Raw genomic sequence first — 12,444 nt, 5'->3', positions numbered from 1 at the left:
GAATACAAAACCCCACCTGCGCCACAGAAGCTGCGGGGTGGTCTCGTTACAGCGGGGGTCGCTGGAATTCCAACTGGGAGGACCCTCCGTGTTCCTGCAATGGGGCAGCAGAAGAGTCGTCAGCATCGACGCACCAGTTCAAGAGTTTGGGATCCTCTGGCTTTTTTTGCTGCCTCTGTGAAAACCAGGGGGCCTGCAGAAGCCCTAGCAGGTAGCCCTCGCCCACCTACCCCTTCAGTAACGCAGAGCTGGCCTTTGGGAGACCCCAGACCCCAACACACAATCTCAGGTCAGGCTGTGCCTCCATGTTGTGACTGGGAGCAGCTAAAACTTCTTTTATATTCAGCCATGCACAGGTATCTGCCAGTACTGTTCTTTGTGCTGCAGGACTTTGGATTTGGACTTCACCATTACAGACACATGTCCCTTCTCCCCTAAAGAGGCGATAATGCACACGCTTTTGATGAAAAAGCACCTTGAGGTGGGACTATATGCCTCATGCTTATTTACAGTGCTATGAGACTTTTTAGGGAATGATACCTACCGATGGCACACCTAACAGTCTCGTGGAGGAGCACAAAGCCCAATTAGGCAGGTGATGTAACCAAAAATAATATTTATTCTAATCAAAAGTGTTTGGTACTCTGACAAACATTAGTAAACCACAGGTTTGGGATGCCAAAGGGAATTTAATACTACGCAGCCGACTTAAGAATTCCTAAGCTCCAGAATGACGACTCGGAACGCGCAATCTCTCACCTGATAAAGTGAGGGCTCTCAACCGTGAGGAGTTACCTTGGGCGGCGGTGCGACCCAAGGGGAGAGTCCCCCACTGCAAGCCCGCTGCTCCGAGGAGGGCTGACTCCATTTGCCCCCCGGCAGGACCCTGTTCATAGCCTAGTCAAATCTCGCCCGTGGTCATGTCCGGTCGTGTCCGTTGCCGTTGGCCAAAGGCTCCATTTACCTGCGACTGTGTACAGGACACCAGTCACAGGAGGGCTGTAAGGGCACGAAAAGTAACGAAGGCCGGGTGCATCTGCCGCAAACAGGTAACTGATGTTGCTGAGCTACAGCAGTGGCAGAAGTTCTCATAACCTTTCTCTCTGGAAAGGATGGCATCGCCAAGCTGGGTACAAGATACAGCTCCTCCATTAAATTACTCGGAGACACAGGAGCATATCAGACACGGCGCAGCCCGCTGGTGGTGGTGTGTGCGAGTGCATGCGTGTGCACACCTTTGCACGTACACGTGTACAAGCTTTTATATGCATTCCTTCCTACCCACACTTGTAAAGCCCATTTAAATTTCTGTAACACTCAGTGGTTATCTATCTCGCATGTATCTACTGTAATGAAATGTAACTCAGGGCCTTGCTTCATAAACGTAGGTCTGCTTTTGTTTGTACGTTTGCCCAGGAATGCTTGTTAGGGTGGGCTCTCCAGATTCTTGGGAGTCTCTCACAGCGACATAGGGATTTACCTTGCGTTGAATGCCACTGCTTTCTGCCAGCCTTCTCTCTACCCAGCTGGGACTTGAAGGAAGTTCCCTACAGTATGCTGACATTGGATAGGACTCATCTGATCCGGGTGATATTCTTACCTACTGTGTAGGAAAAAGTGGTTTCTTGTTTTGAGGGGGAAAAGAGGAAAAAGCCCCAAGCCCCAACAAGCTTCCTAAGCAACTCTGCATACTAACCTAACTCAGCCCTGCCCTGAGTTTGACAGGTTTGGTTTTCCCTTTCGCTCTGTCCCACGGCAAGCTGTACCCATTCCCTTACTGCTCTATCCATGTGTGTAGTTAACAGGGCAGACCGAAGTCTGAAAGCACCATGCCGTCCTCTTTGTGGGATGTTTTGTTGCTTGAGCTGTTTATCTTGCTAGGACACAGCAACAAAATATTCCATCCATTTCACTTTTTCCTAGCAGGTACATATTGAGAGAGAGATTGCTGGAGGAAATAGGACTAAAAGCGGTTTATAGAGGATTGAGCTATGAGAGGCTAAGAGATCGAGGTGCTAGTAAAAAATAAGAGACTGCTCCCTTTCTACTCCTGCAGAGTCATGCTGCCCCATCAGCTTTTTTACTGCTTTCCCATTGTATGAAGCGAAAGGGGAACTTCAGAACATTCTTATGGAGGGCTTTTTGACAGAGAAAAGGAGACAAGGTGGGGGATAAGGAAACGACACTCTTTGCGCTTGTGCGTTCTGGTTGCAAGCAGAACGTGGGTGACAGAGAAAGCAGTGTTTCCAAAAGGCAGCCTGACCTTATTGCAGGACCTGGTGCATGGGCAATGGTGTCTCATGCTTTTCAAGTTTCCTTTTCTTTCAGTCTATGCTTGTTCTTTCCAGCAAGCGACTAGCTTCTTGCAGGCTGAGCACCCTCTTTTTTGTATTTACTTTGCTCACTTTCAACGTTGTGCTTCCTTCCTTGCTATGACCACGAGGCATTTCCACCTTACCAGCCACACCGCAACTCTGACAGTTGTACCGGCACAACATTTTTCCCTCTGACTCTCCCACGCTCCACTTCTGCTCCTGACTGACGATTGCACAGCCTCCTGGAGAAGGGTTTGTCTTTTGCAGTGTGCCGAACTGTTCCACATCACCACGGACTCCTGTGACACTTTAAGTAACTCCTTCTAAAGGAAACAAAAAGTCCCACTAACAAATATGTCTAGCATCAGTTTATTTTCACATTCTTGATGGGCAGGTTATTTGGTTTATTTTTTTCCTTTAAGCACTTACACTATGAGTCGTGTTTTCTGTTGCCTCATGCTGTATTCAGTGAATTGCGTAAAAATGGTTTCTGTGAGACCTTTTCAGCTTAATATCTGGGTCTTTGTACCAGGTGAGCTGCTCTGTTTATCACGGGTATTTTGTATATAACATTTTTTCCTGGGGTTCCTCCTTTAATTGTATTAAAGAAAAAAAAAAAAAGGGGGCAGTAAACTCAGTTTCCTTTTCTCAGTAATAGAAGATGTCTGTTCTATGTGCTGGGAAGCGGCAGAGCCTTTCAATTACTCACATGAGCCCCAGCCACCACTGCGCAGCTGCTAAAAGCATCCGCTGCGTAGCATGGAGGTAGGTGATGCAGCTGGTTGGCGAAGCTGTAACAGGGACAGCTGGCACCAAGACACAGCTCTGTTTGGCGTGCTCAACAGCAATGACAAAATGGCACTCAGGTACCCAACGTGTAGCTTCCACGTATCTCATGTCTGCCAATTTGTCAGGGATTAACTGAGCAGTGTAGCTATGGTGCTCGACACTCGGTTTGCAACAGGTCTTCCCTTCTCCCTCCTGAAAAGGGAGGGTCTCCGCAAAAGCAAAATCCAGTGTAAGATGTTCTCACTGTAGCCCTGCTACTTGTGTTACCTACTCCCAAAGGGGAGGACTGATAACTTCAGTGCTGTGCTTTTGCTGGGGCCAGGGGGGAGCGGGGGTATGGAGAATCCCTTACATTTGTATTGAAAAAAAATAAGCTCTGAACCAACTCTTCACTCCCCATTCGGACAGTGACTTTGAATACAAGAAATGAGGAAGTGCAGGGAACTGAATTCAGCAGGAAACAGCAAAACATGGCTGCTAATCTTGAGTGCAGATGGAAGTCTCTGCTTCCCCTTGCTAATGGGTAGCATAAGGACATCTAGCAGCCCCTCCTGCCTCGCGCGGAGAGAAAATCCACACAGCTGCTATGCCTCGGCTCTGCCTGCCCTCCCATGGAAGCCCATCCCTCATCAATGGTCAGACACAAGAAAATCAGTATTCTTTAGACATCACATCAAATACCACTAAATAGGAACAGAGAAAGACAGGAATGACACAGCTAAATGTCATCAGAACTGCTGTACAGATAAGAGTGTGCAATATTGGGCGGGGATGTAACAGCAAAAAAAAGAGAAGGAAGAAGATAAAACATCGCTGTGTAACCACAATGGCAAAAAGGTGACTCGGAAAGGCCTGCTATTTTGTTTTTTGAGGGGGCAGAGGACAATAACACTGCTGTCACCAATGCATGCAGAGCTCAAACCAGGGAGGGGGAGAGACATAGCCATACCTCTGCTTAGTCACATCCTTCGCTTACCCATAGAAAAGGAAAATCAAAGCTGGTTGATGACAACCCCGAAACACGTGCATTTCTTCAATGGAAAAATGAACTACACTGAGGTGTTTAAAAAATAAAATGCTCATTTCAGAAGTCAAAAACCACAACACCTTCTTGGAAGCAAGCTGTGCCAGAAATCTGCTTTGGGTGGGTGGAAGACGCTCTGTGGAATCAACTGTTCATATTTCAATCAACAGTAATCAGCTGTAACAGGGACAAGCATTCAACCAGAACAGCCTGACTACTCTTCTTTTGGGGAGGAGACCCAGCCCCCTGCCTGGATGTAAATCTCTTTAATAGGAGAAAAAAAAACTCCAACAAAGGAAGGAGACCGGAATTCTGACCTTCTGCTTTGAGGGAAATGGTGACGGGCCGCCTGGCCCTTCTGGGCCCAGGCCGTTACGACATGAACTTCAGCCCTACCCATAGGTAAGAGCTATGACTTAACAGTGCATCTCTGGTACAAAATAACAGACAGAGCTGGCGCTCTCCTGGCTCTTGTCTTTGTTACTGCCCAGAGAGAGGAATGTCTGACACCGCCGCCAGACTTCATTGCTCGCTGGTGGGATCTTAGATAGAGCTCTTCTCATGGGGTATCACTCAAGTACGTTTCTCTAATGAAAATACTGTACTAACATAAAGAGCTTATGGACACAATCACCACTGCTAGATGGCTTTATTGAGCGCCTTGAACCACATTTCCCCCAAAGGTAATCCCCTAATTTCCAACCTTCAAATGAAATTAGAGGCCTTTTTATTGTTAAAACTGCCCACAGTGCCAGTTTTTCCACCATCACCACCAGAAACAAGTCATCCTTTCCATGGCCCCCTCAGCCACACTTCTACTGAAGAACCCAAAACATGTCTTCTTCAGGGTATTTCTGTATCCTTCCCAGCTCCTCCACCCTTCCTCAACATTGATTACAAAATACCTCAAGTACTGTAGGAATCAAGTGTGTTTTTCTGCAAAAAGCCTGAAGAAACCACCATCAGCAAAACAGCACTGCTCCCAGCCAGGCCAAACCAAGCTGTGGGAGAGGGACGGCGAGAGGAGGAGGAGGAGCACCACTCGCTCTGGTGCTGCCTGTATTGCGCTTCGACAGCAAGTTCGTCAGGCGCTGTCAGCAGAGCAGCTTCCACCAGAGCATCATCAGCTTTCGGAATTAGGGGACCTTTAGCATCCAAACTATTCATAGGCTCCTTTACCTTGAATATTTCTACATCGCTGGTGGTTTGGACATTTTCAGCAGTGAAATGGGTTCTAGACAAGGCTCTGGGGCCCCCTCGCTGCCTGCCAAACCTAGATGACACTTCCTAGTCTGCAGAGAGTCTGCATTTCCACCTTCTCAGGTGGAACAGGTTTGGCCCTTCCAAGCTCTTGTGCAGTGATATGCATCCATGAACAATGTTTTCAGCAAAATGCTTTTTCACAAGTGCACAGGATATAACTGTGTTCACAGAAGACCTCCATGACCCCTCGACTGAAGACTTTTACGAGCAGAATCAAAATACTTTGTAGCTGCTTACAACAGAGATCTGGGGAAGACTCAGTAGCTCCGAGATTCTCTTGCTCTCTCTGTCTCCGGTCCTCCCTGGGCATTGCTTTCCGTTTGGCCTAAGACTTCAGTCACACTGAGCCTGGATTGCCTAATGAGAGAAGAGAGGGTGCAAAGTCATTTTATGCCTGTGTCCTCCTGACAAAGGCATCGCTGCAGAATCTCAGCTCTTGAAAAGCTTCTTCTAGAACTGGGACTATTTGTGAGTTTTAGTAAGTCACGGAACGAGTGCCATAGCCTTTTCTCCCCAAAGCCTCCAGCTATCCTTCTTCTTTCCTCTCTTCAACGGGGATGGAAGGAAGGCAGCAATGAAGGAAAAGCCAGACTTCTGGCCTTTCTCAATTTCGGTACAGAAATACTAATGTGCTTGTCCCGCTTGTCTTCTCGGCCACTGCAAAAGTGAAAAACTGGCGCAGAGTTACTGGGCCGTGGCGGGGCATGAATTTTGAAAAAAATACCTTGTTACAAATAAGCAGCAACATCTAAAGCTGGGAAGAAGTTCTCAGCCTGGTATGTGAAACACACCAAAAACCAAGAGCAGAAGAACCGAGGTTTAGAAAACCTAGTGTGTCATGGTTTCTTTAAATGTTTGAACCACACAGACCTAGACACGCTTCTAGTCAAAGACTCGAACAGGCAGAGCTGCTGTTCCTTACCACTCCGCTAACTTCTGCTCATACAGCTCCCTGCGCTCGCGATTTCTCTTCTCCTGCAAGGTCTCACCAGCAAGCTTCTGCATTATCATTAAGAGGCCGCCTGCAGGGATCCTAAAGGAGGAAACAGAAGAGTCACAAGTCACCCAGGGGACACACAACAGTAATAACTTACCGGCATCAGCAAAAGGAGCATGCGGGGGCCAGCCACCAGATCAACGGAGCGTAACCTTCCCCAATGCTCACGTCGCACCACAGCCTAAGGTGCTCCTATTCTAGCGTCAGCCACCAAACGCAGCCTGTCTTCAGCTGTGACTCACTGTAGCCCCTTCGATAACATATTTTGAATTTACTCATTGACAGGCACACACAGGGCAAAGGGGTGAAAGGATTTAGGGTGCCCAAACAACCCCTGTAGATCATCTAACCCATAATTTAGACAGTCACAGCCCTGCTTAGCCTCTGTCCAGCTCTGGAGGTGTTTTCACTGGTAAAGCTCCCTAGGCTGCTTCCAGGCATGCCCACAGTCGACACTGTCCTGACGGTGCTAAGTAGCACATAAAAAGCTCAGCCTCTCGTCCAGGCGAGATCCCCAGATTCACTTGTGAGGATATTCACAAGTCAGTACTTTGAGAAGAAATCTCAGTTCTGCTTGAAAAGTCAGACTTCTCCTGAGTTGAGAGGTCATTGTCCTGACGGACAGAGCCCCAGAGAGAGAACCACAGGTTCCTCCATGCCCCAGGGAGCTTTAGGAGATACACGACTGCAAGACATACGCAAAGAGATGTGCCACCTTACAGCATGGGCCGTGCAGCCCAACCACGCAGCTTCTTCCTCAGCATTTCCTAACGGCTCCTGCTCCACATTTTGGCTTTGATGGAGCCCATTTTGTAAAAAAATCATTTTTACACAAATTCCTAACCTAGGGGCTGGCAGTTCCCAGAGTGCCCCCTTCTTCAAAATGCGTCACCATGACATCCAGCACCCCTCGTGTACCGTCTGGATTCTGAGCTGCCACAGGAGCAGTTGCTGATGAAGCTGAGAAGGGAGCCCAGGAGCTGTGTCTTACACTCCTGCCTTCACCCACAGACAACACAATTTCTTAAAACGGACGCCCAGCGGTTCTGTGCCCAACCATTGGGCTCATCAGTGACCACGCCAAGGAAGGGGGACAGGACACATGGCTATAACCCATCCTCATAATTTCCTATCTAACAGGAGCTAGTGTCTCCTCTAACAAGCAAATAGCAGCAAGATGCTCTATTAACAGCACTGAGTTCTTATTACTGAGGAAGCAGCAAAACACAAATCAAGAAAAAAAGAAGAAAAAAACAGTTTAAAGGTTGGAAGAATATTCATCGTCATGAGGTCCCAAGAGAGATGATACAGAAAATCCCTGAAGGCAAGAGAGGAAGGAAAGCTTCTGTAGTCCCACCCATGATTCAAGGGTTGGTGTGTGAGGCCACCCCCAACAAACACCCTTAAAGAGTGGCTGTGTGTTGATCACTCATCGGCAGCAGTCGCAACTCACCCAAATGCTGTTCCGAACACGAAGCCGCCTGCCAGTCCCTGCAGGCCCAAGTGCATTCTGAAAAGGGCTCCTGTGAAGGCTAAAAAAAACCCACAAACGCACTGAAACCACGCACAGCCCCCCACCAGCCATCACATACAGATGGAGGGAGCTGCTTTGCTGCATTTCTCCTCTCGGTGAGCTGACATCTACTTTTAACAGAGCAGAAACCAAGCGCTGTGGCCAGCGGGAGGGACCCTCACCATACAGTCACCACAGGCTCTGCACTAAAACACTGCACAAAGCTCTTTCTGCTTCAGAAAAACTCCCCAAGAAATGCTAAGTATCTATGAAAGTAAAACCGAGCTCTCTCCAGGCTGGAGCGTGATCCCTCCCCCTCTTTTTTTTTCCACCCAAAAGAACTCCAGCGAGTATTTCAAAGGTGATCTGATAACTACAAAACTCCCCAATGGTTTCAGAAGGGCATCGATATCTGTCTGTTACAAATAAAGGCATGCAGCAGTTAAACAATGGAACAAAGCCACAACGGCAGTTGGTAGAACAGGAAACAAAACCCAGGAGCACAGAAGCTAGAGAGCTGCTCAAATCCAAGAGATATGGATTTCTGCTGATGTTTTTCTGCTTATCACCCTTCCTCATAACGAGAAAAGTACACAAGGTTAGAGCAGTCTTACCTCCTGCTGAAGCAAAATTACTGATGGTGGTTTTATTGCGGTACACAGACAGACCGGTGCTCACCGCGCTGCAAAGATAAGGCACAGAAGAAGTCAGCAGTTGCACATGGAAAAAGACAGGTAGCAAAACATAGCCTGAAATAAAGCTGGATTTCATTAAGCCAACCCTCAGGTTGCCTCTAACTGCCTCGTTGCCCATCTGTCCAGAGCGCACACGCGCCAGCCACACGTGCCTTGATTTCTGTAACTTTACTGCAGGCAGCCGCAGAGCCAGAGGCCGGGCGACACCAGGATTCCTGGCCTGGATCTGGGATATTCTTTCTTTCTCTTTTTGATCAAAGATATTTTTTCCATTGTATATTCAAGGATAAAAGGAACTGAGCAATGAAAAGGTCCCGTCAGTCAGTCAGTCCTGACGTAGCACCTTTACCCCCAGAAGCTGAATCCGTGTGTCAGTAAGGTCTTCCCTCCCTTGATGCGGACAGTCCCCACCCCTAGAGCTAAGTCACACTCCTGATGTCAGCAGGGCCACCTACTCTTGCAGCATGAGATGTCCCACCAGGGGAGGTGCACCACCTCCCCCCAAAACATCAGTTAAGCCCCCCAACACTCTCTGTTCTCAGTTCAGCAGCCACATCCTCCGCAGCACTTCAGTGAGCCTCCTGCATGACATCTACAAGTCAACAGCGATGATGATCTCCTTCCCAACGCTGTAACGTCACCCTAGCCTTTGCACAAGGTAAAATTAAACAATTTGGTTTGAAACTGCGAAACTCAAAATTCGCGCAACTGCAGGACAAAATCTCCAACTTGGACTTTACAGAAACAATTAGAGCTGAGTGGCAAATATCTTCGAAAGCCTTTTACAAAGGGGTGGTGAAAAAGGGGGGTGGTCTGACTGCAGGGGAGACATCTGGTGGAAGATGACAAGGTTACATGTCAAGCCCAGGAAAACCTGAAGAAATCAAAAGCTCCAGGAGAGACAGCAAACAATACGCTAACTAAACCTAAGAACAGATACTAAAACAGAAGGAGCCAAAGAAACCAAGAGAGATCGAGGAAGGAATTCAGAAAGGAACAAAAAAATCAGGGAGACGGAAATATAAAATAATGCTTCTCAATACTGCTGGTATCCTAAAAGCAGAAGGGGAATTCAAACAGAACACACCTGCAGATGTAGTCAGTCCAGGTTTAGGACTACACAGAAATTTACCATTTTGAACATCACGGAAGGAGATATTCCTAGTTTAAAGGGGCATTGTTTGGAAGAGCGTGCTTAGGTTGATGCTATGTTATCAGAAATACACTGACACATCTGGGGGAGAAAGTCAGGGAAATGGATCGTTATCTCTGCCTTGGTTGTGTGCGTAGGAAAAATCTGAAGGCCCAAAGAGATACATACAACTGGTAGGTCTGATGTTCAGCGACTGCTTAATAACAAGACAATCATCTGCAAGCATTTGAGGACAAGAACAAAGAATGGTGAGTAATGCTAGTGTACACAAAACTCACAACACTGACTAATGCTAGTGTACACACAGTATGTAATGAGACATTTCAAACAGGAGAAAAATTAGGATGGATTGAAAGCTCTTCCAGAAACAGCCAACACACTGTAACACCCTCCCAGAGAAAACCGCAAAAAAAAGAGATGAAGCAAAAGCAGAAAGAAGCCATCAAGTACAGGGAAGAACAGTATTCAAGGCAATAACAGCACGGATTAGATGTACGGAACAGGGCTTTTCCAGTTTTAGTTTTTGTGTTGGCTCATTAGAAGACTTGAATTCTGGGATATTTATAAAAGGTTAAATCCTCTTCATGTTCAGGCCTTATCAATCAGACTCGCTGTTAACGCAACACTTTGAGCCTCGGTTAATCACCAGCAGTCTCCCAGGGAGCTGCGTGCACCGCCGGCACGAAGGGCTCCTGGCCACTAGTGCTTCAGCAGAAGCCAGCTCTTCTCCCACTGCCACCGGGAAACACTCACTTGAATATTGTCACAAAAGCGGCTACCCTCCAGCTCCAGCGCCAGCCGTAGCGGATGAAACTCCTGAGACCAGCACGATGCGCCGATTGCTGCGGGAGAGAGAAGAGGAGGTTACAGACCACAGCCCTCCTCCTCCTCGCCCGCACCACCAGCCCGCTGCCATCGGGGTACTCGCGACAGGTCGTGGGACTGGTGTCGCTTGGGAATGATACCCTGACCTGCAGGGATCGAGTCGGTCACCTTCAGAGGAAAAGCCGCTCACGTTTACCCCAGCCACCACGGGGAAAACCGAGAATTAATTCCAGTTTGCAACATCAACTGGTCTTTCTAATCCTGGTGCTGAGACACACCTGGGGGGACGGGGAGAGCTTTCTGAGGGCAGTACAGGAGAGCAGCAGAGAAGAAAGCAGGGACAAACTAGAAACTAGTTCTTCATTATTATGAGTTCATAACTATTACTAAATGATAACCATTAATAAATAATAACCATAACAAGTAAATAATAACCACCTACTTCAAACGTTAAGAGACCATCAAGCTCTGCAGTTTAGCACTGGTGCTTAAAAGTTTGACAATAAGCGGCTTTTAAAAAGATGCGATAAGCAGAAGCTTCATAAAAATTAAAAATATTCCAGTTAATACCATGAAAGAAAATAAATTCTCTCTTCCAGTGGCTGCAGTGTAAGGGCTTAGCCCGGGTGCAGACACACAAGGCAGTCAGCAGAAGGACAGAGTGAAGCCAGGCACCGATACTTTGCAGGCCGCTACGTCGGAGCCAAATCTAAATAGTGAATGTGTAAAAACAGGCAGATTTTTAAAGGTTTTTTTTTTCTAACAATCCAGGTAACCAACACTTTCATCGAAGAACAAACCCCCAACACACCTATAAAATGTCACAAACGTCCTTTGTTGCGGGGTGTAGTGGTAAGCTAAAAGAATTTTAAATGGCCTCAAAGTAACTCGCATGAAGAAGAGGACGCCGCCAGTTTGACGCTGTGGAGTGAGGCCTCTAACACACCAAAACGGAACAGCCCAAGGACTGTTCAAGACCGTTTGGAGACAAATGACCCCCTTAACGCCCGCGCAGAGCTGCCCGCTCGGCACCGCCCTGCAACCAGGCCCTTCGGCCGCCCGCCGACCCTTCCGCCGCCGCCAACGGCGGGCGCCAAGGGCGCCTCCTGCCGCAGCCGGACCCCCCCCGGCTGCGGGGCCCCGCAGGCCTGCGGCGGCCCCGGGGAGGCCCTGGGCAGCGAGGCCGCCCCCGGCGGCCCGGCGACGTGCGGTGCCCCCCGCTCCCCCGGTCTGACCGACCTCCCCCCCGGCTGCCCCGGCTCGGCGGGCGGGCTCGTACCACCGCGTCGGCGCGGTTCTGGAAGAGCTCCCCCTGGCTCCCCTCGATGAAGGCCTTCCGGGCCTGGTAGAAGGCCGGCAGCCCGCCGTACACCCAGCCGACGACCCCCGCGGTGAAGGCCGACTTGATGATGTTCACCGTTTCCTCCGGGTACCGCTGCCGCTCGCTGCAAGGGAAGGGTAGGGCTGGGCTCCAGGCACGGGGGGCACGGGGAGCCGGCGGGCAGCGCCGGGCCCAGCGCCCGCCCGCCCGCCCCGGCCCGCCCCGCCCCGGTCCTCCCCGGTCCTCACTCCCGCCGCCAGAGCTCGCTGAGGCGCTCCCAGCCCGTCTGCGGCGGCGGCGCGGGGCGGCCGAACCGCGGCTGGGCGCCGACCGCGTCCGCCATGGCCCTCCCGGCCCCGGCCCCGGCCCCGGCCCCGGCGGCGGCGGCAGCGCTGGGCGGGCGCGGCAGCGCCCCCTGCCCCCCGGCGGGGCACCGCACCGCACCGCACCGCACCGCCCGGAGCGGAGCGGCGGGAGCGGCCCGGGCCGCGCTGCCCCGCAGGGAGCGGCGAGGGTCCCGTCCTCTCTGCTAAGAGCAACCGGTCGGGG

General features: G+C 49.9%; 1 protein-coding gene across 2 annotated transcripts; it reads right to left on the bottom strand.

Moving 5' to 3' along the window:
- Window positions 1-2,504: 2,504 nt before the first annotated feature.
- TIMMDC1 (translocase of inner mitochondrial membrane domain containing 1) lies at window positions 2,505-12,287 on the bottom strand. Of its 2 annotated transcripts, XM_082304428.1 has the most exons (8): window positions 12,144-12,287; window positions 11,854-12,019; window positions 10,503-10,591; window positions 8,516-8,583; window positions 7,842-7,920; window positions 6,314-6,424; window positions 5,629-5,748; window positions 2,505-2,638 (listed from the first exon to the last, which is right to left on the bottom strand). In XM_082304428.1, the coding sequence occupies exons 1-7, from the start codon at window positions 12,236-12,238 to the stop codon at window positions 5,649-5,651; spliced, it is 708 nt and encodes a 235-aa protein (XP_082160554.1). In that variant the 5' UTR covers window positions 12,239-12,287; the 3' UTR covers window positions 2,505-2,638; window positions 5,629-5,648. The 2 variants fall into 2 exon arrangements, with proteins under 2 accessions (XP_082160554.1, XP_082160553.1); XM_082304427.1 differs by lacking the exon at window positions 2,505-2,638 and having other exon boundaries at window positions 4,763-5,748.
- Between the last annotated feature and the right edge of the window lie 157 nt (window positions 12,288-12,444).

Source organism: Platalea leucorodia, assembly GCF_965183815.1.
Source record: "Platalea leucorodia genome assembly, chromosome: 2".
Lineage (NCBI taxonomy): Eukaryota > Metazoa > Chordata > Aves > Pelecaniformes > Threskiornithidae > Platalea > Platalea leucorodia.
Note: the sequence above shows the minus strand (reverse complement) of the source record. Positions and strands in the feature narration are given on the sequence as shown.